At 41.8% G+C, this 27,330-nt stretch overlaps 3 protein-coding genes and 1 pseudogene across 8 annotated transcripts in view; 3 read left to right on the top strand and 1 right to left on the bottom strand.

The window, feature by feature from the left end:
* The window catches only part of LOC106612637 (serine/threonine-protein kinase SIK3 homolog), a 45,122-nt gene extending 41,094 nt beyond the window's left edge, over positions 1 to 4,028 (top strand). For all 4 annotated transcript variants that reach the window (XM_014213991.3, XM_082956203.1, XM_014213990.3 and 1 more), the window contains 3 exons: positions 154 to 283; positions 832 to 958; positions 1,743 to 4,028. In XM_014213991.3, coding sequence (XP_014069466.3) covers positions 154 to 283; positions 832 to 953 — 252 coding nt within the window. In that variant the 3' untranslated portion in view covers positions 954 to 958; positions 1,743 to 4,028. The remainder of the gene's footprint in view (positions 1 to 153; positions 284 to 831; positions 959 to 1,742) is intronic.
* Positions 4,029 to 5,311: 1,283 nt separating this feature from the next.
* Positions 5,312 to 13,093, top strand: tmem25 (transmembrane protein 25). 2 transcript variants are annotated; one of them, NM_001140276.1, is made up of 9 exons: positions 5,312 to 5,352; positions 6,566 to 6,676; positions 6,865 to 7,215; positions 7,509 to 7,808; positions 8,095 to 8,229; positions 8,336 to 8,369; positions 11,578 to 11,681; positions 11,881 to 11,961; positions 12,206 to 13,093. In NM_001140276.1, the coding sequence occupies exons 2-9, from the start codon at positions 6,595 to 6,597 to the stop codon at positions 12,277 to 12,279; spliced, it is 1,161 nt and encodes a 386-aa protein (NP_001133748.1). In that variant the 5' UTR covers positions 5,312 to 5,352; positions 6,566 to 6,594; the 3' UTR covers positions 12,280 to 13,093. The 2 variants fall into 2 exon arrangements, with proteins under 2 accessions (NP_001133748.1, XP_014069183.1); XM_014213708.3 differs by lacking the exon at positions 5,312 to 5,352 and having other exon boundaries at positions 5,362 to 6,676.
* A 1,086-nt stretch (positions 13,094 to 14,179) lies between these two features.
* On the top strand, positions 14,180 to 19,105 carry LOC100136515 (CD3gammadelta-A). The gene is given in 7 exon segments (NM_001123621.1): positions 14,180 to 14,249; positions 14,637 to 14,713; positions 14,946 to 14,966; positions 17,648 to 17,836; positions 17,981 to 18,121; positions 18,359 to 18,426; positions 18,659 to 19,105. Coding segments are annotated over 6 exon segments (531 nt in total). The 5' UTR covers positions 14,180 to 14,249; positions 14,637 to 14,661; the 3' UTR covers positions 18,719 to 19,105.
* Positions 19,106 to 22,508: 3,403 nt separating this feature from the next.
* Positions 22,509 to 25,633, bottom strand: LOC106612738 (uncharacterized; annotated as a pseudogene). Its single transcript, XR_006771143.2, has 6 exons — positions 25,385 to 25,633; positions 24,765 to 24,807; positions 23,816 to 24,012; positions 23,552 to 23,687; positions 23,267 to 23,322; positions 22,509 to 22,894 (listed from the first exon to the last, which is right to left on the bottom strand). The product of XR_006771143.2 is annotated as an uncharacterized LOC106612738 (transcript).
* Positions 25,634 to 27,330: the final 1,697 nt, after the last annotated feature.

Below are 27,330 nucleotides of genomic sequence, written 5' to 3'. Positions count from 1 at the left end.
CAGAGGGCACGATGGACCGTGTTGCTCATACCTATCTTTTCAGATCTGTATGGCATGCATAGGGTTAGGGACTAGGGGTTGATTTGGAATTGAACATTGTATGTCTGTGTGCGTGCGTTTATGTACTTAACGTGTCTTTCTGTACCGCCTCAGGACCAGGCCGAGCCCATGTCTGGGATGAGCCTATTGGCTGGCAAGGCTCTGAGCTCGGCCCGCATGTCTGACATCCTCAGCCAATCATCTCTGACAGGAAGCCAGCAGCTCCACCAGCGGGAAGAGTCAGGTCAGTGTCACGTACACGTACACACACACACTAAACGAGGTAAAGTGAGTGAAACGTGGCAGACTCAGTCTGGTCTAAGTAAAATGTGAACTCTAAAATAATCTCTAGCACAGGGCTAATATATAGTATAACAATATATGCCGTTTTAGCAGACACTTGCATGCATTTTCTATTGGTGGTCCCAAAGGGAATTGAACCCATAATCCTGCCGTTATAAATAGATATATTATTGTGAAATACACCGGGTAGGTGCAGTGACGTGTTGTTTTACAGGGTCAGCCATAGTAGTAAGGCGCCCCTGGAACAAATTATGGTTAAGTGCCTTGCTTAATAGCAGATCGGCAGATTTTCACCTTGACGACTCGGGTATTCGAACCAGCGACCTTTCGGTTACTGGCCCAACGCTCTAACAGCTAGGCTAGCTGCCGCCCAACTGAGCCATGGAGGATCATGCACATGCACTCACAATACCCACCAAATACCTGCCTTGAACATGGAGGAGTTCTTCATACTGAAAGGCTGTGTGTCTGTGTGTTTTCTCCTGGCAGTATGTGACGTGGAGGGAGAGCTCCACGCTGGAGCCTGCTACCCGTCGTCCTGCACCAGCAACATCCTTCATAGCTACAAACCCCCAGACCTGCAGTACAGCATGGAGCAGGCCGGGGTCTAACACAGGTACACACATGCACTTAGTCTGCGTCTCAAATGGCACCCTATTCCCTATATAGGGCACCACTTTTGACCAGTAGTGCACTATATTTGGGGAATCGGGAGCCATTTTGGACCAACCTTACAGTATGACTGTTGCCCGAACTCAGTCTACAGTCAGTGAATGTCCTTTACCAGACTCATATCAACGGATGTCCATACTGTTGCAACTGTTTGTTTGTTATTTCATTTTTTTTAGATGTAACCTTTATTTAACTAGGCAAGTCAGTTAAGAACAAATTCTTATTTACACTGACACGCTACCGGGGAACAGTGGGTTAACTGCCTTGTTCAGGGGCAGAGCAACAGATTTTTACCTTGTCAACTCGGGGATTCGATCCAGCAACCTTTCGGTTACTGGCCCAACGCTCTAATCACTAGGCTACCTGCCGCCCCAAAATGTTAATGCTGTTCTTAGATCAGTTGTCATTTAATTAAACTTCATTTAGCCAGGCAGGTCATTTAGGATACGATTCTCATTCACAGTACTGACTTGGTTGGTCAAGAGGTGAACAGGATAAAGCACAGTACTAGAAGTGTTAGTGCTCCTAGCTAGGGGATATCCAGAGTGGTGAATCCTCACATCTCTCCTCACTTCCTTCTCTAAGCTCATTGGAAGAGAAGGACTGGGGGGATCCTCAGATATGCTTTTTGAGATGGAGGCAAGGAGAGAGGGCACAAGAACCAAGGAAAGACAATTGAAATTCACCCCTAGTGTTAACTCTGTCCCTCTGTGTTCTCTCTCTCCTAGGAGCGTCTTCTGTGTATAAAGGTCCACATCAGCCACCTGTGTTGAGCAGCATCACGCCAAACCGCCATTGTCTGTCTGGAGGGGGCGCTGTCCGTCAGTCATGGGGCTTGGGGGAGGGCAGGCAGCCTGTCGGCTGCAGCCCGGGGTGGGTGGGTGGGGATTGGCTGGGCGAGGGGAGTGGGTTCAATGCCAGCATTCTGTTCTGCACAGCCATCTAGCAAGCATTGCCATCATTGGCTCTCTCCATTTCTGCTCTTCCGTCCGATTGGATAGATTGGGCTCTGCTTCCCCCGTTCACTTCTTCCTTCCTACCCCCTTGCGGTCCCGCTCTCCTGCCCCCCTTACCCCCCCTCCTCCTCCTAACTGTTGCCATAGCAACATACTCATGCGCCTCAATGTCCCAGACATTCATACAGGCAAAACGTATAGGTAACATAAACTTACACATGCACACACTCAGCCACAAACCCAAAGTATTCACACCAAGTCTGTGCGCAGGGATTCCTGTGAGGTTCTGTCCGCTCCTCCCTCTCCCCTCCACTGTATTCCAGTGGACCATTCCGGAGCGGGCTGTGATCTCAGAGCCTATGAGGCTCTCTCTCAGAGTGACCCATTCCATTGGGCTTGCAGGGGTGGGTTTGGGTCAGGCTCAGAGGCGCTAAAAAAAAACAAAGGAGCTCAGTGACATCGAGGATCGCACAGCACAACCAGCTCTCGTTTTTTTATTTTGTTTTCCTGTTCTGTTGTTCTTTTTATTAATTGTTTTTAAAATTCATTTTTACGGGCTAATGTTCATCTAGAAATTATGATCATTATTGTTATTACTGTTTTCTGTAAAATAAGTTTTATTGTTATTATGATTATAATGAGAATTATTATTAAAGGAAAACAAACTGTTCTGTGTTGCAAGGAAGAAAACATTTTAGTTTTGATTACTTAAGTAATTCTGCACTTTCGGTTCAAGCTATCTTTAATTCTTCTCCCTGTTTACCCTCCCATACTACCTTCTCCTTTTCTCACTCCCTTGTTCTCTCTTGTTTTAAGCCCTTCTCTCCCCCCCTCCCGTTCTTCATTCCATCCTTCTCTCATCATCTTTTTCCACTCCCCATCACTCCCCTGCCACCTTTTGTGACAGTGTGGCATTGTGTGTAGTTTTAACAGACATGCTTCCCCTTCCTCCCCTGTACAGCGACACCATGTATAGACCACAATTGCTGTATCCCATTTTTTGTTTGGTGGGGGGGGGGGTGTTGCGGAGGCATTTTTTATATTGTTATTATTTGTATTTTTGGATGTCTTCAGATCTTTTCTTTTCTGAATATTGAGATTTTTAGCCAAAAGAGTACAGGGAGAAAATTCTCCTTCATTGTCATAAAAAAAGATTGTTCTTATTGTTTTATTATCGAGATACTTGAAGAGTATAGTGGTTATTTGTTACTTTTTATCATTTCAATCATTGATCTCGTCGTTGTTGTTTTTTGGGGTAGATTTGGCATTGGGTTGTGGGGTGGTTCGGTGCTGGGAATGCAGTCATTGAAACGGAGGGGAACTGTAATATAGCGGACATATCATCACCCTCATCATCGTAAGACATTTTAGAGGTGGAGATGGACAGACCCCTTCTCCACTCGCTCCCCCAATCTGCAGTGGTACCCTCCGTCTCGGACCTCATCGCCCCCTTATTGGCCAACACACACTGGACATAGCCTCTTCTCCCGACTCTGGCCCCGCTACGGCCACATCCAAGGAGGAGACTACTACTCTGCACATGTGCTGCCTCCCTTTTCTATCTCTTTCTCGCTCTCTCTTTCCCTCCCTTCGTCACATGATCATCAAGTGAGACCTACTCCAGCCCCAATACTGAATTCAGTCCTTCATCTCTTCAGAGGGAGAGAAATGAGGAACTGACCAGAGACAGACCGGTTGCTTCAGTTTGACCCCAGTGCAGTATGTACAGTTCAGATAGTGAGCAGAGGGGGTGGGAGAATGATCCGCCTCCCTATCCCCACCTTGTCCGGAGAACTCCCAGTGCATCATGGTCCAGCGAGGGACTGTGAGTGTGTTGCTGATGAGTGACCACCTCGTTGTCCTCTCTTCCTTGTTTGTTTCTGTCTGACTTCCCTCTTATCATCTGTAAACCTGTATCCTATGTTCTCTTTTTCTATTGTTTATTTTGTTTTTGGGAGTACAAAAATACTAAAGTGCAACAACGATGATTAAATAGAATACCAACCAAACTGAGATGAATTAAATAAATATATATAAATAAATAATTTAAAAAGACAATGTGTTTGGGTGATCAATAGATTTTAGGAATCTGTATACCACCTGTGTATTTATGCTTGTTTTTTGTCAGTCTGAATGTCACACTGCTTGTTTTTTGTCAGTCTGAATGTCACACTGCTTGTTATTTGTCAGTCTGAATGTCACACTGCTTGTTATTTGTCAGTCTGAATGTCACACTGCTTGTTTTTTGTCAGTCTGAATGTCACACTGCTTGTTATTTGTCAGTCTGAATGTCACACCGCTTGTTATTTGTCAGTCTGAATGTCACACTGCTGGTTATTTGTCAGTCTGAATGCCACACTGCTTGTTTTTTGTCAGTCTGAATGCCACTGCTTGTTTTTTGTCAGTCTGAATGCCATACTGATTGTCCTCAACTACAAGCAGTTGCTTGTAGTTGAGGAGCAGAGTTAAGGATGGTCAAACATGTACAAACATCTTCATGCACTATGGCAGGGTTGCGCTCCATTCCAATTTAGTCAATTCAGGAAGGAAACTGAAATTCCCACTAGAATTGGAATTTCAGTTTCCTTCCTCAGTTGACTGAATTTAAAAATGATCAACCCTGCCATATACTCCAGATTTGACAGTCTGTGATAGATGAGGCACAAACCTGAAATCCTCCTGGGTAAGAAGAACTCCTCTAGTTGTATTTATGAGAGTTAAGGAAAGGACCTCTTTGTCCCTGACACAGGAGCACTGTAGGGATGAATGGGGACCATTGGGTAAGCTATTGATCAACATCCCTCTACCTCAGGGCTGCAGTGCTCGGTGATCAGCTTCTTTGGTCTGTCTGTATAGCTGCACTGCAGTGGCTTTTCAGGCAACCGTAGCTGAGCACAGATCTAAGGAGCCCTATAGGATGTAATGGAGGAGGGGCAGGCAAGGATGCTGTGGGGCTGTGATTGGAAGATGGGCAAGATAAGTGGATAACAGCTAGTCCCCTGTGTCTTCGTAGAATGACCCCCCCCCCCCCCCCCATCACTCTCCTTCCAGCCATCCCTTCATTTTTCTATCTCTCACACCTTGTAATACGTGGCTACTGGCTCACTGAATGACGGATGCATTGCGTAGCTTGTCCCGTTTTCCTCTCGCTCCCCCTCTCCTCTTTCCTCTCCCCTTCTCGTTGTCTGTGAGGCGACAGCATGACTGCCTGCGTCAGCCACTAAATGCTGCTTGCTGCAGTCAGAGGATTGTGTGTGTGTGTGTGTGTGTGTGTAGTTGAGTGAGCCAGGGGGTGCTGTCTCTCTTCTCTGCTACCCTACCCAGCATGTATGGAGGACCGACAGGCTGAATCATCCCACCACCATCTGCAGACTGTGCCAAGGTAACACACTAATATGGATTTGTGTGTGTGTGTGTGAGAGAGAGAGAAAATAAAGAATGGGGGAAGAAAGGTTAGGACTGTTGTGTGTGTTGGTATATCTGCGTTTGAAAGACTGTGTGCATCGCTGTGTATATTTGCGTATGTGTGCGTTTTGAGGACACCATGCATCCCTGCACAGCAAATTTAGTGTGTTGCGCAGAGTCTAGCCCTCTAGCTCTCAATCCTCTTGTCCATTACTCCCTTCAATCCATCGTGCCTGTGCTTGTTATGATAACAAGCTTCCAGCCCTCTCTTTACTGGACTGATTGAGCTATTTGTTTATTTGGGGAATACTATGGAATACTATTCTCATGCTGTCAGCTTTATGTGTTGATGTCGTGCTTGCATGCCTGCTTTACTGGAAGGTGCTGACACATTGATCATGTGACCATGATAATCCGGGATTGATAGTATCAGGCGTTGGTCATTTCTGGTGCTTTTTCACACATTTGATTTGCACGTATGTGGTGTGAAATCACTGACTTCTCCTTTAAACAGGCCTGTGTTTTTAATCTGCTGGTAGAGATTTACTCAGACGGCGTCTATATCAGCGTATCGCACTGCAGCTCCTAACAAATCAATGTTAGACAGCCAGCAAATGATTGAATACTCTGGAGTCAGGGTCTATTTGTGAAGAGCTTAATCAACTCTTACTCTACCTCTCATCATCACTGTTCATTGTGTCTCTATATCCCGTCGCAGTTTGGCTATTTCTTTGTCTTTCATACTTTTGTATCCTTTCTGATTGGCTATTCCTGTGTCTCTTCATGGATTGTCCAGGAAGCTACTGCTCTTCTGTTGACATTGTCTGTTCACACAAGTTGTTTATCTGTGTTCACCGCATTCTCTTTGTCTCTCTTTGGGATCTATCCTCTTTATTCCTATGTGTTTTTACGGTCTTTGTCCCAGTCTTCCTTTCTGTCAGTGTTTTCTTGTTTTTCTTTCTAGAGCTAATGCTATTCTTATATGTCCATGTTCTCTCTTTCTCTCTTTCTCTCCAATCTGACACACTGTCCTATTTCCCTGTCTTGTTTCTATCTGTCTGTTTGTCCACCTCTGTTTTGCTTTTCATTCTCTTGTCTGTGTAAACCCTCTATTCAGTCACTGGAAAGCAATCACTTACTGCCAGTCTCTCTATCCCTGTGTGTGTGCTTGCGAGTGCACATCATGGCAGATAGCAGGTGTGTGTTGGTGGTCCTGTGGATGAGCATGGAGTGTGTGTGTCTGAGGCAGGTGCCGGGCACCACTGTCCTGCTGCTAAACACCTTGGCCTGGGCATGGACAGGTCAGTAACAAGACTGGATCACAAAAACTAAGAGATGGAAACTATACCACCTCAGAGTATACTACTCAGTTCTTATTGAGTTATAGTATATTGATAAAGATTCTCATGAGATACCAATGAAAAGTACATTGAAATAGACACTGAGTTTCAAGGACACATCTTTTTTTTTACATCAACTTTTTGTCCAGGTGCCATCGAACATGCGCCCAAAATTGATGGATGGCATCGAGCTGCACTAACACTGAAAGAGAATGTCACCCACAAGTTCAACTGCCAATCAGAGGGTTGGAATCCTCATGCCCCGCCCCTGCTGACGTGGTACCTCAACGGGGAGAGACAGAGACCGCCGTCGGCCAAACGGACACCTGGGCGCCTGGTGGTGACATCACGGGAGGAGTCTGGGCTGCTGACACCGGACTCCAAGCACAACAGCACCTTCTCTCTGAGAGCCAGGAAGTGGGATAGAGAGCTAGTATGTGCCGCCTCCAGCCCTCACAGTGGAGAGAGCTACAACGCCACCGTCACCCTCAATGTGCAGTGTGAGGAGGCTTGTTGAATGATCTACTGATGTTGCGTGGTGTGGGGAATGTGTTAATATGATTATCTGTTGTGGCTGTTAAGGTTTCACTTACTTGTTGAAATAAGGTTACATATCCAACGGCAGTATTAACCCTAAAGTCCTTCTGCTTACTCAGATATTATCATTGGCCGCAGTGCTAATATCAATATCCAATATGATCCCACCACTGTAGGTTATTTAAACCCAGTAGTACATTGAACTGATGTGATGCTCAGTTTCCTCTATTTGTTCTGTTCCCCTTTTCTATCACAGTCCAGCCAGAGATTCTGCGTGTGAACGCTCACTACACTGAGACCTCAGACCCTGGCCTCTCCCTGGTCCTCTTTGCCTTGGTACGGTCCAACCCCCCTGCCCACATCACCTGGGTGGACCAGTCCGGTCAGCTGGTGGCCAACACTTCGGACTTCCTCATCCTGGACTCGCGGAGCTACCCCTGGCTGACCAATCACACGCTGCAGGTCGCCCCGAGCAGCCTATCAGGGAATGTCTCCGTAAACGCCAGCAACAGTGTCGGTGCAGCTCAGAGCAACCTAGCTCTGGCAGGTCTGACAGGTCAATATCACTCTGACCCTTTTCTTACTGTCATGCCGACACGAACCAACTGTCTTGCATATTTTCTTTTCAGCGAGGGGTGGATGCGTAACCAGGCCAGCTGAGCATAGCTTGGTTTGGCCCAGCTCGGTTCGGCTCAGTAGTGTGAAAAGTCTTGACCAGGTCGCAATTGTAAATGAGAACTTGCCTACCTGGTTAAATAAAGGTGAAATAAATAAATAAATAAAAAAAGCCATTTTTTCCACTACAGCCCAGATCATAGGACCCCTGTTTCTGTATTCTCCAGAGTTCCTCCAGTCCAGGGTGGAGGTGCCAGTGCTGGGCATCCTGACAGGGGGCGCTGTGGGCTTCGTTACCTTCCTCATCCTCAGCCTTCTGGTGCTCTGCCTTCTGCACAAGAACAAGGGCAAGGCCATCATCGGTGAGACAGGGGAGCAAGGAGGGTGGGAGGGACTGTTGTATTTTGATGATACAGTGAATGAAGTGCTTTAAGTCTCTGAACAATGTCTGTGCCTGTTCTTTTTCAGATGAGCCAGTCGAGATTATAATGGCGAAAAAATGGTAACGTACATTATTTAGTTAGTCAGTCTGTTGTTTGTGTCAGTTGTCAGCATAGGTGTGTGTCTAAATGTGCCTTTCTTTGAATACGAAAAAAAGGGAATAGTATGAAAATGTATGAACTCACTGCTATGGTAAGTCGCTCTGGAAAAGAGTGTCTGCTAAAACGTAATACATATCAGTGGCGATATTAGCATGTACTAAGTCTTGGTGGGGAAAAACATAAATAAAAGTGTGATGCATGCAAGCAAAGCCACTACACAGCACAACACTAAACAATACATTAATTGCACTGCAATGGTGACATACGGTGCCCACAAACTGTTAGGGCCTACGTAAAGCTATCCGAACATGCAGTCCCAACATCATTCAGCCTCATTTTCTGCCTTTTAAAAAAACATAGCTGATATGGCTGACTTGCTTAAATAAATATTGTATCTACTAACAATTGAGATGTACAAATTATGGCATAAGGGGACGAAAGCGGATAAAAGGAAATCCTTAACTTCGATTAAGACATTAATGAGCGAGCTAGGACAGACATAACGTTAGTCAATTTATATTTATTTTTTTATTTCACCTTTATTTAACCAGGTAGGCAAGTTGAGAACAAGTTCTCATTTACAATTGCGACCTGGCCAAGATAAAGCAAAGCAGTTCGACAACATACAAGAACACAGAGTTACACATGGAGTAAAACAACATACAATCAATGATACAGTAGACAAAAATAAGACTATATACAATGTGAGCAAATGATGTGAGATAAGGGAGGTAAAGGCAAAAAAAGGCCATGGTGGCAAAGTGAATAAAGTATAGCAAGTAAAACACTGGAATGGTAGAATTATAATTTGAAGAAAGGTCAAAGTTAAAATATAAATAATATGGTGCAAAGGAGCAAAATAATAAATAAAATAAATAAATACAGTAGGGGAAGAGGTAGTAGTTTGGGCTAAATTATAGATGGGCTATGTGCAGTGATCTGGGAGCTGCTCTGATAGCTGGTGCTTAAAGCTAGTGAGGGAGATAAGTGTTTCCAGTTTCAGAGATTTTTTTAGTTCGTTCCAGTCATTGGCAGCAGAGAACTGGAAGGAGAGACGACCAAAGGAGGAGTTGGCTTTAGGGGTGACCAGAGAGATATACCTGCTGGAGCGCGTGCTACAGGTGGGTGCTGCTATGGTGACCAGTGAGCGGAGATAAGGGGGGACTTTACCTAGCAGGGTCTTGTAGATGACCTGGAGCCAATGTGTTTGGCGACGATTATGAAGCGAAGGCCAGCCAACGAGAGCGTACAGGTCGCAGTGGTGGGTAGTATATGGGGCTTTGGTGACAAAACGGATGGCACTGTGATAGACTGCATCCAGCTTGTTGAGTAGGGTATTGGAGGCTATTTTGTAAATGACATCGCCGAAGTCGAGGATTGGTAGGATGGTCAGTTTTACGAGGGTATGTTTGGCAGCATGAGTGAAGGATGCTTTGTTGCGAAATAGGAAGCCAATTCTAGATTTAACTTTGGATTGGAGATGATTGATGTGAGTCTGGAAGGAGAGTTTACAGTCTAACCAGACACCTAGGTATTTGTAGTTATCCACAATATCCAAATATAATTATTTGTTTAGCACTTTTGAAATGTACAGCAACAGAATTCAGAATATGGGCCGTTCTTACAGTGTTCTCCCTGTACACCAAGTCAGAACCGTAGGATAAATAAAGGGGGCATATAAGCAGACAATGAAAGCTTTTACAATATTCAATGATTACATTTCTCTAGAACAGGTTATAGGCTAAAAGTAGAACAGTCAGAACAGTTGCCAAAATTAAGAAGGGTAAATAGACCAAATTATTAAGGGTGAGGCACATGGGCTACTAACATCATACTACACAACATACACTTAGTATTACTTTCTTAGCTACAGTACACATATCTCCCTGGCATATTACATAATTTATGCCGTAGCATACAATACATTTTTGGACTCACCTTGTTGTGCTGTGCTCACTTGAACAGGAAGGTGGAGTGGCGGTCCTTCGTGGGCAAATTTTGTCATCAAATTCTGGCATTCTCTGGATTTATGGTGCTTTCAAAACAAGTTGGATGACCGTTCAAAACGTATTTTCCCAGTCAGAGCTCATTTATTCCCGACTTCCCAGTTGTCTTGAACTCACGAAGGTCAAGTTTTCGCAATTCTGAGTTAACAGTTGTTTTGAGCCTGACCCAAATCATGCTTCATTGACAGCATGGCCAATGTTGAATGTTTATCATTTTAAACTTGGAAAAGAGCCCCTTAATCCCGTATTTGGGACCACACAGCCACAGTCACTGATTCCTTCCAAACCACTTGTTGAATTTGTGATTTCCAACTTGTTGTGTAATATTTATGTCCAATGGCCGATGAGCACCAATACGTTTTACCTATAATTTCTCTTCATTATTTCTCTTCATATGACAAGGATTAAAAAGGTTTTGTCAGTAGATTGTCGATTTGATTCATGATGATGACTGCTAGCTCAGATTGTGAAAGTAAGATGTTAACATGATCAGTCCAGTCAAAGCTACTGTACATGTAACGTGATTTGACGTCATTTTATCAGTGGCCAATGACCTTGAGCCTTCTTGGATGGACACTTATAATGTGACTATATGGCAGCACCCAAAGTGCTAGAATTTTCAAGGTCTCCTCTTACACTTGGCAGTGACATAGTGTCCCCATGAGTGACAGAACACTGAGCAACGCTCTGCATTTTCTGCTGGCTTGCCCCACCACCACAGAAAGCACTGAGCTTGGCTGAAACACCTGCATTTTGGAGCTGCCTTACTCAAGAAAACAAAGAGACCATGTTTGTGTGCAGCTTTATTAACTCAATGATATACATCATTTTTTATATTGTTTGAAAACTGATATCTGACATGTATTAATGCAATAATAACATGCAAAACAGGCAAGCCCCCCTCCCCCACCTGTCCAGAATTACGGGTTGCCACTGTTACCTATGTATTGTATTCATGCTCCTCTTTAAGTATTTACAGTATTTAGAGTACAGTACACAAGGCAAGTGTCTGTATAATAATATACTTTACATGGGTGTATTCACTAGGAAACAAACAGAAGCAAACAGGCCAAAACGGGGATGGGCATACCTAAACTTATCCAATAAGAAACGTTTTGCTACGGTGTGCACTAATAAATACACGCCATGACTCTTGTTTCAGTATGGAATCACCTAGTGTGAAGGTAGACAAGATATCCCTACCCAGAGAGAACATGTCTCTACCTTCCAACATGCAACTCAACGACCTCAGCACCCTGCATAAAGGTAAGACACTACTGCTGAGAGACAGATACCTCATTAGAACCGAGGCAGAACTCTCATCAATGGTGCAAAGCAATTACAGAACAGGAAACAGAGTGGGCATTTTGGTGCCCTGGGCACTGGCATCTGTCCCTGTGGTCTTCTCCATGACTCTGTCCCATCTGTTACTCTACTTCCTCATCCCCATGTGGTCTCTCTGTAGCACGAGAGACCGCCAAACGCCACCTTGGGGAGAAGATGAGAGAGGAAGAGGAGGATCTGTCTGCTGCCTACGCTGCCAGGGGTAAGACAGGATTCAGAGGTTTAAGGTTAGCTTGCCTGTTGAATGGAAATGAGTTGGCCCAGTCTACACTTTCCACACTAATGTAATGTGTAACATATTTTCAGGCGTGTTACGGAGGGTGTGGATGTGTTTATATATACTATTGGATGTGTGTGAGCCTATAATTCTCGTTTGTGTGTCTGTATACTGTGCACCACATATGTCCATACATTGTTCTAAAGGTTGTTGTTGACACCCCCTCCAGGCTTTGCCCTGTACCCCATGGTGGGCTACATCTATAAGGTGAACAGCAAGAGCAGTGATGAGATCTGGCTCTGACTACTACGCCCCAGTTCCACCACTGGGTGGTCAAACCACAGTGCAACCGGCCAAAAGGAACCTGTGAACGACTGCCAGTCAGCCAATCAGCCGATCCCATCTTCAAAAAGGACCAATAGAGATGCTGAGATGATTACAGGAGCAGACCAGCAAGAGGAACCTGTTAGGAAGATACTGTAGTTAGCTATCTCACTCTGAGGTTGTCCAGATGAACCTATTACAGCAGGTGATCACATTCCATCTTGATTCAGTGAAAATCAGAAACTCAGAATATCAGGTCCTTTGTTGACTGGTTAGTGTCTTTCAAGCTGACAGGTATAAATCTGTAGCCTGGTCCTATATCTGTTTGTGCTGTCGGTCTGTTTGGTGTGACAATATGTCACAAACAGATCTGGGACCAGGCTAATAACTCTGACTGCCATGGACTGAGTTATCAAAGGGTGCAGTTGTGGTATCAAGTTAATACATTTAGATGGCTCTAAACACCTAAACCGATACTCAGTGTGGGAAGTATACTGTACCTGTGTTTTAGATGGTTTACACTGACTGACACCTACCACTCCTCCATATACTACAGTCTGTTGATCACATACCATAACCATGAACTCTTGTTGGATTACGGAATGCTTCATGTTCTTTGTATATCATAAGAATGTCCAAGACAATGTATGTGAACTGACATATTTCTATGGCTATATACATAAACAAAATATATTCATCTACAAGTATAAAATATGTGTATATGTATATTTGTATTGATATGTATATGTGTATAAAATAAATCTAATAAAGATGAATATAACTATGGATTTGACTTTGGACGGTAAATTCTGCTTTTTGTTTTTATTCAACCAACAGGGGGCACTAATCTTACCCTGTCAATTACCGTAGTTAAGATGGAGACTAAGGGATCCAACTGTCTATTGATTTACACATAATGGTCTGTCTGGCTTGTCATATTAATGTTGTCACCAGAGGTCATCGGTGCTTTGCAGGTCAGGGCTGGTTCTGCTGTAATGGAGCCCAGACTAGTGTTGGCCCATTTCAGTGTGCTGTGCCAGTGGGCGGAAATGCAGCCTTTAGTCTGATGGAAATTGTAATGACATTTACATATGACAATTATATCTCAGATTGTGTTCATTGGACACTGCTGAGAGGGAAGTGATACTGTCCTATATTTTATGGTTCTGACACTGCTGACTGAGTAGATGTGATTGTGTGTAGTTTTGAACAGAAAGATGATGTTATGACCCCCAAAATCAACATATTGTGTACTGCAATTCTTCCAAGAAAAGTGTTTTCTGTCTTATCTTGGTTAGTGCGTTGTTGTTTTTGTTGGCGTAGGGGTGGTAGTGTTTGAGGCATTGTGTCTTAGTGACTGGGTGAGAGTGTGACTGTGTTCCAGGTGTAAGTTGTAGGTTACAGGGTGTTGTGGTCTACCGTAGCCAAGCAGGAAGCTGCTTTGTGGGATCATCTCTTTGTCTTCCTCACATGGCTCCTTTGCAGAGCAGTAGGGATTTTAGGTTTTCTACAGAATCATTGGGACATAACTTTCTTAAAGAAATGTATGATCATAATCATGTTTTACTACTTGGTAAAATCATATTCCATACTAAAACCATTAGACTCTCTTAAATGTTTTTTTGCAATTTACTGTAGGCCCATATGTAGTTATTCTTACCCTTTATAATATGGTATTACACATTGGGACATTGTTGTATCAAAAGTGACAATACTTGCTAAAGCAGCATGTTGAAGATATTTTGAGCTGTGGCCTCACCCATAACCCAACCCAGACTAATTTCAGAGAAATGACAGAGGTACCAGATAGAGACAGCCCCTGGTGTAACGGCAGATAAACCAATCATACACACTTCCTCCTCATAGACATAGAGACAGACAGACCTACTGAGAAGGTTACATTCTGAAGACTTTTTGGAAACATACAGGGAAAAGGATTCAATATTAAGGTATGCTTTAATTGTTGAACTCCTATTCTAAAGAGTTGATAGAGACGCTTAAAGAGTTGGCATCACTGGCATTAGAAAGGTTTACAATTTAAAAGGTTTGTTGAGGCCAAGGATGTGTAAAATTACACAAGAGACACAAAACAACAATAAATCAATATATTTGTGTAAAGGTGTTGTTTTTTGTAATATGTCATGTCTCAATTCAGTAAATAAAGATGTATGTATTTTCCTATTATGATACAAAATAGAAGTTTGAGTAAAATTAAAATGGCTGACTAGGGACAGAAAATGGTGTCTCCTTTTTTAAATTATGGACGTAGGGGCTCTTTAGGTTGCATCTCCTACAATGGCAGTGTATGAAATGATACACCAGTTTAATTTCCCCAGGAGAATCAAGAGAAGAGTAAGTAGAATGAAGTGGACCATACTCTTGGCTCATCTGTTGGTGATTTGGACCATGACTGGTAAGTTTTGGGATATCTGTGAAAAAAAATACATTGACAGACTGCATAAAAAATTGATGTAAATAATGATTCAACACAGCAGTTTTTTTCTGATCACTTCTTTATTATTCCTGACTAGATTAATCAGCCGGATGACATTTAAAAAGTACAAGATCACTGATGTCAAGGTCACAAATGCTTTCTGATCTATTTACTGTGACCTTAACTGATGCTTCCCCCATTCTTTTTACAGTAGCTGAAGGTACAGTCCCAAGTAAGTGACCAGATTAATCCAGGTCCTGTTTCGATCTAACTATGAATCTTAGGGCATTATCTGGGCATAGATCATGTTTTCTCCTAATTTAATTTAGTATTCAAAACTATCTAACTGAACTGACTAAAACCCACCATAAGTATTGGCATCCTTGATAGAGATGAGCAAAAAATACTGTATAAAATAAATAATACAAAAACTGAGCTATAGTATATGCAAACAAAATGGGGAAGTTATATTAATTTATACTAATGCAATTGCTCAGAAAAAAACATGATTTTGTCATCTGACCATAGCATCGCCTGGAGTTTGATACATGACGTTGGCACTTGGATTGGAACCGGTGCTATGGTCAGATTACATGAAAATTGAGCTCTTTGGCCACGGATATCATTGGTGGGTTTGGTGTTGAAAAACAGAAGCATATGCAGAAAAGTATCTCATACCTACTGTAAAATATGGTGGTGGATCTTTTGATGTTGTGGGGTTATTTTGCTTCTACTGGTCCTGGGGCCCTTGTTAAGGTCAAAAGCATCAAGTATCAGGACATTGTAGACAAAAACCTGGTTGCTTCTGTCAGGATCTTCTAGCAAGACCATAAAACTAAGCACTAATCAAAATCCACAAAGAATCAGCATTTTGCAATTGCCCTCTTAGGCTCTGGACTTGAACTCCATTGTAAGCCTGTAGTTTGAATTGAAGAGGGCAGTCCATAAGAGCAGACGAAGGATATTAAGGATCTGGAAAGATTCTGTATGGAGGAATGGTCTAAGATCAAATAAAATAAAATAGTATTTGTCACATGCTTCGTAAACAATAGGTGTAGACTAACAGTGAAATGCTTACTTACGGGCCCTTCCCACCAAGAGAAATAATAACACAAGGAATAAATACACCATGAGTAACGACAACTTGACTATATACACAGGGTACCAGTACCGAGTCGATGTGCAGGGGTACGAGGTAATTGAGGAAGATAAGTACATATAGGTAGGGGCCATGCATTATCATGCTGAAAGATGAGGTGATGGCGGCAGATGAATGCCAAGACAATGGGCCTCAGGATCTAGTCATGGTATCTCTGTATATTCAAATTGTCATTGATAAAATGCAATTGTGTTCGTTGTCCGAAACTTATGTCTACCCATACCATAACCCCACCGCCACCATGGGGCACTCTGTTCACAATGTTGACATCAGCAAACCGCTTGCCCACATGACACCATAGACGTGGTCTGCGGTTGTGAGGCTGGTTCAACATTCTGCCAAATTCTCTAAAACATTGTTGGAGGTGGCTTATGGTAGAAAAACAAACATTAAATTCTCTGGCAACAGCTCTGGTGGTCAGCATGCCAATTGCTCGCTCCCTCAAAACTTGAGACATCTGTGGCATTATGTTGTGTGACAAAACTTCACATTTTAGAGTGGCCTTTTACTGTCCCCCAACACAAGGTGCACCTGTGTTATGATCATGCTGTTGAATCGGCTTCTTGATATGCCACACCTGTCAGGTGGATGGATTATCTTGGCAAAGGAGAAATGCTCACTAACAGGGATGTGCACAACATTTGAGATAAATAAGCTTGTGCGTATGGAACATTTCTGGGATCTTTTATTAAAGCACATTAAACATGGGAGCAACACTTTAAATGTTGCGTTTATATTTTTGTTCAGTGTTTTTAGCTGTCTTATGGCTTGGGGGTAGAATCTGTTCAGCGTCCTGTTGGTTCCAGACTTGGTCCATCGGTACCGCTTGCCATGCAGTAGCAGAGAGAATAGTCTATGACAAGGGTTACTGGAGTCTTTGAGAATTTTTAGGGCCTTCCTCTGACACCGCCTGGTACAGAGGTCCTGGATGGCAGGGAGCTCGGCCCCAGTGATGTACTGGGCTGTATGCACTACCCTCTGTAGCGCTTTGTGGTCAGATGCAAGCAGTTGCCATACCAAGCCATGATGCAGCCAGTCAAGATGCTCTCAATGATCAAACTTTTTTAGGATCTGAGGGCCCATGCCGAATCTTTTCAGAGGGGGAAGAGGCGTTGTTGTGCCCTCTTCACGACTCTGTTGGTGTGTGTGGACCATGATAATTCCTTAGTGATGTGGACACTAAGGAATTTGAAGCTCTCGACCACTATACCCCCATCTATTTGGATGGGGGCTTGCTCGGCCCTCCGTTTCCTATAGTTCAGAATCAGCTCCTTTTTTCTTACTGATGTTAAGGGAGAGATTGTTGTCCTGGCACCACACTGCCAGGTCTCTGATCTGCCAACGTGTTCTCCATACTCATAAAACATTTTACAGAAAGGCTGTGTAATTATCCCCGCAAGGGGAGGGTGCTAGATTATTGAAAAAGGGAGTGCCAATAATTTTGACCCTTATCTTTTTTGTATTACTTGTTAAACAAAATCTCTTTCTCTGAGCAAATGTATTACTATTAAATAATCATAAATATTTGAGCATACAGTATAGCTCAGTATTTGTATTATTTTTTCATACAGTCTTTTTTGTTTATTTTTATCAAGGGTGCCAATAATTATAGACCTGACTGTATGTCTGCCCATATGCATTTGCTTAAATAACAGAAACAGAGCATGAGGAAAAAGTAGATGGAGAGAAACATGAATATCATGGAAGGGCTTATCAATCTATCTGATCTAATGCTGGTGTGTTTATTTCTTTAGAACTTCAAATAAAAGTGGAAGAATCCTCCTCGGACAAGATCATAGTATCATGTCCTGATGGTTACAAATTTCAACGTACTAATATATCTAATCAAACATTGGAATACAAGGATGAGAACTCAAACGAGTATATATGCGAGAAAGAAGACCAGGACAAAGACCAGGTCAAAATCTATGTGAAATTTCGGAGTAAGTACAGTACTGCCGTTTCCCTCAATGTATAATTATACCTCACAATAATATAAGTCAATGTTTGTTTTGTGTGTATGCCATTATAACACACATCATTATAATGGTCGTGTATGTGTGGCGTGCTTGTGTATGTGTTCCCAGCCTGTGATAACTGCATCGAGCTGGATACAACTGCGGCTGTAGGGATGGTTGTGGGAGACCTGGTGGCCACTGTCCTGATTGGAGTAGCTGTCTACAGTATCGCCTCACAGCCCAAAGTAACACTGATCACCGGCAAGAAAAGTGAGTGACCACACAAAGGAGAAAAACATAGGATATGGGAACTTGAAATTTGAATGATTCCTGACGAGACCCTACTTTGTATGTTGTGCATAGAATTTAGAAAACTCAGAATTGAACACTTCCAATTGAGCTAATCTTAAAAATGAAATGTTTTACAGTAAACATACAAAAATAATACACATGAAGACCATAATCAATAATGTAATGCAATATTTCATTTCTGTCTTTCACCCCTAGCATCTAGCAAAATGGGGCTCATCCGCAATGAGGCGAGTGCAAACGAAGACCCCATTGGCCACTATCAGGTAGGTGTTTCCTGGCTTCTTTGAGCCACGATCCTGACATGAACAAAATAACTAGTCAAACTCATTAAGTTACCACGATGGGTTGATCCATTTGTGTCTGTCTGACTTTCTTTCTTTCTTTCTTTCTTTCTTTCTTTCTTTCTTTCTTTCTTTCTTTCTTTCTTTCTTTCTTTCTTTCTTTCTTTCTTTCTTTCTTTCTTTCTTTCTTTCTTTCTTTCTTTCTTTCTCACAGCCCCTGAATAAAAGGCGCATGGACAGATCTGAGTACAGCACTCTGCCAGAAAGGAGATAAAGAGAAAAATCAAATGTAAAGCACACTCTTTAAGCTCCGTTCGAAGATCCGTTTCGGATTGAAACGTAGTCAATAAAGAGGTGAATTGGGAGCTTTAATGTTGTGCGGGCCATCTTGTTCTTTACTAGTGTTCTTTATTAGCCCAGCACCTATGTTTTTTTAAGGATGTGCATATGACCACACATTTTTCTACAAATAAAATGTGCTCAGTGCTACATTACTTTTACCACGCCACAGAATAATAGTTGTAAAGCATTGAGTGAAGGCACAAATCAGGTCCACAATTTCCATGACAAGTCCCTCAACTGTCCATTTGATGTACAGAGTCATTGACTGTTTGTCCTGTTGCTTTGTTTAGTTTGCTCTACTGCTTTGCATGAACTAAGATTTCCTTCTGGTACCATAAATTATATTTGTCCAACTGCACACGTTTGTTGATTTCCCCAATTTTTTTAATGAAAATTTGTTGGCATGATGCCTCATAAGGTTAATATTACTGTATATGGACATACAAACATTTTCATGTTTTCATTTAGGTTGTTTTGTCATTCCATGTCGTAACATAATTTGTTATTTGCTTTTATAGTCCTAGATGATACTTTTTTTCAACATGTGTACAGATAATGTTGTTTGACGAATTCAGGTGTACCATGGGGAGCGGAGGTTGTAATGAATTCAGGTGTACCATGGTGAGAGGAGGTTGTTATGAATTCAGGTGTACCATGGGGAGCGGAGGTTGTTATGAATTCAGGTGTACCATGGGGAGCGGAGGTTGTTATGAATTCAGGTGTACCATGGGGAGCGGAGGTTGTTATGAATTCAGGTGTACCATGGGGAGCGGAGGTTTGTTGTGAATTCAGGTGTACCATAGGGAGAGGAGGTTTGTTGTGAATTCAGGTGTACCATAGGGAGCGGAGGTTTGTTGTGATTTCAGGTGTACCATAGGGACCGGAGGTTTGTTGTGATTTCAGGTGTACCATAGGGAGCGGAGGTTTGTTGTGATTTCAGGTGTACCATAGGGAGCGGAGGTTTGTTGTGATTTCAGGTGTACCATAGGGAGCGGAGGTTTGTTGTGAATTCAGGTGTACCATCGGGAGCGGAGGTTGTTATGAATTCAGGTGTACCATGGTGAGAGGAGATTTGTTATGAATTCAGGTGTACCATAGGGAGAGGAGGTTTGTTATGAATTCAGGTGTACCATGGGGAGCGTAGGTTTGTTGTGAATTCAGGTGTACCATGGTGAGAGGAGGTTTGTTGTGAATTCAGGTGTACCATGGGGAGCGGAGGTTTGTTATGAATTCAGGTGTACCATGGGGAGCGGAGGTTTGTTATGAATTCAGGTGTACCATGGGGAGCGGAGGTTTGTTATGAATTCAGGTGTACCATGGGGAGCGGAGGTTTGTTGTGAATTCAGGTGTACCATGGTGAGAGGAGGTTCGTTGTGAATTCAGGTGTACCATGGGGAGCGGAGGTTTGTTATGAATTCAGGTGTACCATAGGGAGCGGAGGTTTGTTATGAATTCAGGTGTACCATAGGGAGCGGAGGTTTGTTGTGAATTCAGGTGTACCATGGGGAGCGGAGGTTTGTTATGAATTACAAAGCTCTCACACATCACTGTACCCTCTATATGAGAGTGGGCTGTCCTTCCTTAGCTCTTCGGAGACATAGTCATTGGTTACGTCTTCATTGATCAGGTCATACTGAGACAGCTCCCTTTTTACCTGTGTACCTACATTGTCCAGCAGACAAATGACAACAATTGGCTACGCTCACAGGACTGTATCTTGTTGACTGTGCCCGTACAGAGTTTGGTAAAAAAAAGCATTCCAGTTTTCTCGCCCTTCCACTTGGAACGAGCTACAAAAGGACATTAAATTGCAGGAGCTCGTGTCCTTGAATTAGTTTAAGGCTAGGGTCAAATCTATGGTGGACAATAAAGTGTGTGTGTGTGTGTATGGGGTGAATTCTGTGTGCTTCTATTTTGGCCAGGTCTCTCTTAGAAAATAGGTTTTTAATCTCAACGAGACTAACCCGGTGAAAAGAATACAAATAACATAAATAATGAAATGTAAATGAAATGGAAAGGTGGTCACAAAATATATGTTCACTGATTGTGACTTGTTATTTCTGGTTTCATCCAACTTTTTATGAGATCTTTAAGTGAGTCAGTCATTTAGTTCGATCTGACTATTCCACTTATTTACTACCGCACAGAGAGCAGCTTTAGTGGAGGGTTTGCTCTACAGGAAGCCCAAATGTGTCAGATATTCTAATGCAACAGAGCACATGATATATGCGATGCTTTTCGAGTGTGGTTATGGGGGTTTACTTCTGCTAGTCTACAAAGTGCGGTTTCCTAACAGAGCTTCGAGAGGAGATCAAACGGAAAAGCTCAAACAACACAGAGCTCACAGCGTACACAACCATCACCCACATATCCATGCTCACATCACACACACACACACACACACACACACACACACAGACAGACAGACAGACAGACAGACAGACAGACAGACAGACAGACAGACAGACAGACAGACAGACAGACAGACAGACAGACAGACAGACAGACAGACAGACAGACAGACAGACAGACAGACAGACAGACAGACAGACAGACAGACAGACAGACAGACCTAAACACTCACACAAATCAAACTTGCATACAGACACAGTTAACACAACACTCAAATTCTCCAAATTAACTACTGTTGATCAGATCTAACAGATACCATTCACTCCAGTGTTCCAGGTGTGCACGCTCCAAGTTCATGGTCTTCACTCTGGACCATAATTAGATTAATCAGCTTTGCAAGTGCAGGGCTGGATTGATCTATCCAGTCACTCATTGATACAAAATGGTAGGAAGCAACTATAGACACCTACACTTGAATGTCGTAAGAAGGTTTTTATTCTTGTCAAAATATATTTTTTTAAATATATGCAGTAGACATTATTTCCACTACATTCTTGCAACACAAAGTTAGTGTAAGGCAAAAAAAAAGATGTTTTCTTTCCACTGATGCGGGTAAGTAAAGTCTACCTACACTCATATGTGAAATGTTTCCGATGAGATCCTCATGATTAGCAACAGAGAGACCTGGCCAATCATCCACCATCATTTCCTGTAAGCGTAAGAGGTGCAGGCATCTACGGCTTAGGGCATGAGAGCCGACTGAAGATAAAGAACCGCAAACTAGCTAGACTCTTTAGTCGCATGACACTACACTTCATAAAACAAACATTTCCTTTGTGTCATAGTGGCTCACAATGAAGTAGATAGAATCAATGCAAAATATAACTGTATATGTGCTAATATGCTAGCTGCACAAAACATTAAGAACACCTGCTCTTTCCATGTCATAGACTGACCAGGTGAATCCAGGTGAATGCTGTGATCCCTTATTGACTTCACTAGTTAAATCCATTTCAATCAGTGCAGATGAAGGGAGACAGGTTAAAGAAGGATTTTTAAACTTTGACATGGATTGGGACATGGATTGTGTGTGTGCCATTTAGAGGGTGAATGGGCAAGACAACAGTTTCCTGTGTGTATCAAGAATGGTCCAACACCCAAAGAACATCCAGCCAACTTGACACTACTGTGGCCAGCATCCCTGTGGAACGCTTTCGACACCTTGTAGTCCATAACCCAATGAATTGAGGCTGTTCTGAGGGCAAAAGGGGGTGGAACTCAATATTAGGATGGTGTTTTGTACACTCAGTGTATATACAGGCAGCATAAACATTGTGAGGAGGAAGAACTTGGCATCTGCAAGCATTGTTACCATTTTACAACGGTTTATCAACACAGCTATGTGCAAGTTGTTTTTCAGTACAGCAAACATCTTAAAGTCGTTACAAAGATCTTCCTATCTTCATATCTCTATTTTCCAGAGCAATTATTACCGCTAGTTACAGTAATTCTAAATGATAGTTTTAACTAAATCCTAATATCACACTTTTTACACATCAAGCTAAAATAAGAAGCTCTTTAAGTCTAAGCTAAGAACTACAGAGCCTTCTCCCCTCCTCTTTGATGGCAGGGTGAGCTGAGGCCTGCTGGTCCAGGGCATCAGAGGGGTCCTAGAGAACAGGTGTGGTCTGGTGAGAGGATAGTCTACCCAGTGTGTAGCGTAGATATCTCTTCTGCGGGTTGCCTCGCTAAGGGGCTGTCAGGGGGAAAAATAAAGGCTTTAGGTGACTGATATAGCTATTTGTTGTTGTTAATTAAGTCAGATTCACAGATCAGTTGAAGTCAGATTCACAGATCAGTTGAAGCCAGTTTGACAGATCAGTTTAAGTCAGATTCACAGACAAGTTTAAATCAGATTCACAGATCAGTTTCCATTGCAACACCACACTTTTTTATGCATCTTCACCAGAAGTATTGTGAATAGCTAGCCTAGACCATCTCCCTAAAATACTGACAGACATTAGCTAACCATGAGATGTGGAATGAAGAATAGGTAGGAGATACGGATGGAATAAAAGCACAAAATACAGATGGAGAGATAGACAAGAGGTAGTGGTCGACAGCCTACCTCATAGTCAGGACTTGGCACCACTGGTGGACCACGGCCTGCTGAGCGGGACGTCGCTAAGGGGAAAACCAAATATAAATTAGTATAAATTAATAAATAAATAAACTTTTCGCTGTACCGATAAGAAATGATCAATACTATGCCATAGGGAATTGACATTTTTATGATCTGTGAATACTTTGCTGTTGAGTAGTCCTGGGTATGGTCAAATTAAATAGTTGAGATCGCTCCTTATCACCAAGCGCCACTGTTGGCTGATGGATAATCAGATGGTAATAGCATTACGTTTTTGGGGTGCAGCAGGTCCAGACTTCTTCTGAGCCCAGCTATACACAATGAAGGTGACCCTTCCTGTCACCAGCAGGTCCCCAACAATAACCCCGGTAACCAGACGCATCCAGCTCAACGCAGTTCTCACACACTGCAACACCAAAAAACAATACAGATAGGGTTAGTAGTCAAATTTTGTTAAAACATGGGAAGGGTGTATGAAGGGAAGAAGGAAAAAGATGTGTCAGTGGATGTAAATATTTTGGGGGCATTTCTTACCTTTTCCTTTGATGTATAACTGATAAATTACAGTTGAAGAATTGCAGTAATACTGTCCTTTAACGTTTTCACAATGTCATTCATGATTCCTTTGCTTTTATCACTCTTATTTCATGTAAATGAGGAGTCATATTTTTTCTTTAATTCACCCCCGGGACATGTCATAGTAACAATGCTTCTCAAGAAGGATACAGACCCTGAAACAAAAAAACAATTGACATTTCCACATACTCTTTACATTTATTTATTTAATGCATACGAAAAAGTATTTACTTCACAGCTAACTTTTTTTTAAATGACCTAACATTGAATTATTGAATTGACACCAAGCAAGACATTCAACATTAGTTTTTCTCAATCACGTACAAGCAGTTGTTTGTGACAATGTTGTCGATTTTCAAAACAGAGTCCACAAGACACAGAACTCTATGGCCTGTTGGAAGACAGTCAATGTAGTTGCCTTCTCAAAACATATACAGTACATTTATCAAAACTATATCATACCATCAAAATTGCAAATACATTTATCAAAAGAACACGACTGCCTGCAAAAAGATAGACACAGCTATACATATCTCTTGATTCCAAGCAGACAAAACAGAAAGTTAGTCTGTCTTTAAAAAATCCCAGTAGATAGATACAGTTTCTTTGCAGTCACTTAATCATGATGATAAAACATTTGAGTACAACTTTCCAAAAGTGCAGAATTATGGGGAATAATTCTCCTTTGACACATATTTCTCCAAACAATTTCATACACAAAATATTATTCCTGATTAAAAAAAATGCACATTGTGTGCAGGATTCGTTCATTGGTATCATCACAATCCAATTCCATGTATTCAATACAAAGGTTGGTTTGCTTATAGTTTTGTAGACTTTTCATTGGTGCACTGAAACACAATCAACAATAGAAATAAGGGAGGTTGAGGACAATGGAGGAACATACCTGATATGAATGTATAGGCCTAAATCCACATTAAAGCAAAGCTCTGTAATGGAAGGACACAATGTTGGCTATGATGACTTAGGAGGAACCCAAAGTTACGTAAAAGTAACCAACTTCATTGTCTGCAATATTGTGAAAAATCATAACAATTACACAGTCCCCATTGCCTAGATCTTTCCATATATTGTACATGGTATGACACTGGTGTGAGACTTTTGTGCAGTAGTAGTTACTGATTGCAGGAAACATTTATCTTCTGATGAAAACAATGTGTTAATATTCTTGAACTGAACACTTGACAGTGCGTTTTGTATTCACTGATGACATTTGTATTTAAAGTTTTGCAAAAGGTGGTGTAAGATATGCAAGTTAGGTACTAAGGCAATAAAATGATCAGAAGTTCTGTAAATGTATTTGAACATTTGATCATTGATGTTCTGCTATGGATACGTTTCAACACAGATCCCAGAATTGCTTGTATACTATTGAGAAGAACTGTAAATACTTTCAATATATAACTAAACCATATATTTTTTTATTTAATACAATCTCTACATTGTAATACATGTAAATATAGGACAACTGATTTGAAAAAAGAAAACCATAGAAACCATCTCAACCTGATTTTTGTCCCTGCACAGCAGCGATGGCGACCATGAAGAAGATGAGCACACCACTCATGTTAACTCTGTTCATGTCTTCTCTGTCTCTCAAGGTAAGTCAAGTGTATTTTTATTATTGTATTCTGTCTGAATTTAAGTGCTGGAGATCTACAGTACTTCTTATGTGAATATAGTCTGAAAATGTTGTGTTTAGAAAAGTCAATAGTTCTCTCAAAGCACGCTCTCTCTTTGCCTCTCTCTCTCTCTCTCTCTCTCTCTCTTTGCCTCTCTCTCTCTATCTATCTAACAGGAAGACATTTTTTCAAGATGAGGTTTTGATTGTTCTGCTGTTACACACATCTTTCCATAGGCTTTACACTGAATATAGAAATATAATCATTTAGTAGTTAACGAAATGATTAAAGCAATTATAAAAATTTAACAGCATATTCATTATTTGATCTAACTTCAAATCACATTTACTGTATTGTGTCTTTGAAGGTGTTTTTTTATGTTGTGTAGTAATAGTGAACATTTTGACAAAAAATATTTATATACGTAAACATATATAATGAGAAATACAGTATGTACTATAAAGAAGGAACTGGGACCAGGGGTACGCCAACTTAATATTGAGAAGGCCACACCATAGGACAGTTGTGCCCCCTACTGGATTCAGTCAGTGAACTACTGTAATGATGAGTACTCAGTACTGTAAGTGAAAAGGATTCAGTCAGTGAACTACTGTAATGATGAGTACTCAGTACTGTAAGTGAAAAGGTTGACAAATGCCATATACAGTAATAAAATCAATACTAATTTTCATGTGATGTTCATAAACATTGTAGGCTACATTCCTAATTATTTGTTATTTGACAATTCCGTTATTCTAGCCTTGATTTGTGAAATAAATAAATAAATAAATACCATCCATGATCTATAGCCTATACAGAATAGTATTGGCACAAAAGTTGGTTACTTAGTTGGTGATTTGGTAACAACAGACTTATTTTAGCTGCATAGCTAGTAACAATGTAAACCGTACTAGGTGGCCATCAAAACATTAAATATAGGGCCTATTCATTACTATTTCAAATGTCAGCATTATATTCCAAACATTTGCAACGAATGCCAGTTAAAGGGATAGGGAGGTATGATGAGGATGTGGAGACTGTAGGTAGGCATCATAGTGGGTCTACAGTGCATTTGGAAAGTATTTAGACCCCTTGACTTTTTCCACATTTTGTTAAGTTACATCCTTATTCTAAAAATAATATTACACAAATATTATCTCATCAATCTACACACAAATCCCATAATGACAAAGTGAAAACAGGTTTTTAGAAATGTTTGCAAATGTATAAAATAAAAATAAAACTACATTGGACCCTTTGCTATGAGACTTGAAATTAAGCTTAGGTGCATCCTGTTTCCATTGATCATCCTACAACTTGTTTGGAGTCCACCTGTGGTAAATTGACAGTTGACAGTGCATGTCAGAGCAAAAACCAAGCCCTGAGGTCAAAGGAATTGTCCGTAGAGCTCCGAGACAGGATTGTGTCGAGGCACAGATCTGGGGAAGGGTACCAAAAAAATTCTGCAGCATTGAAGGTCCCAAAGAACACAGTGGCCTCCATCATTCTTAAATGGAAGAAGTTTGGAACCACTAAGACTCTTCCTAGAGATGGCTGCCCAGCCAAACTGAGCAATCGGGGGAGAAGGGCCTTGGTCTGGGAGGTGACCAAGAACCTGATGGTCACTCTGACAGAGCTCCAGAGTTTCTCTGTGGAGATGGGAGAACCTTCCAGAATGACAACCATCTCTGCAGCACTCCACCAATCAGGCCTTTATGGTAGAGTGGCCAGACGGAAGCCACTCATCAGTAAAAGGCACATGACAGCCCACTTGGAGTTTGCCAAAAGGCACCTAAGGACTTTCAGACCATGAGTCTGATGAAACGAAGA

Source organism: Salmo salar, chromosome 09 (assembly GCF_965601325.2).
Source record: "Salmo salar chromosome 09, fSalSal1, whole genome shotgun sequence".
NCBI lineage: Eukaryota > Metazoa > Chordata > Actinopteri > Salmoniformes > Salmonidae > Salmo > Salmo salar.
The sequence above is the reverse complement of the archived record's forward strand: the minus strand, read 5'-3'. Positions and strand labels throughout refer to the sequence as shown.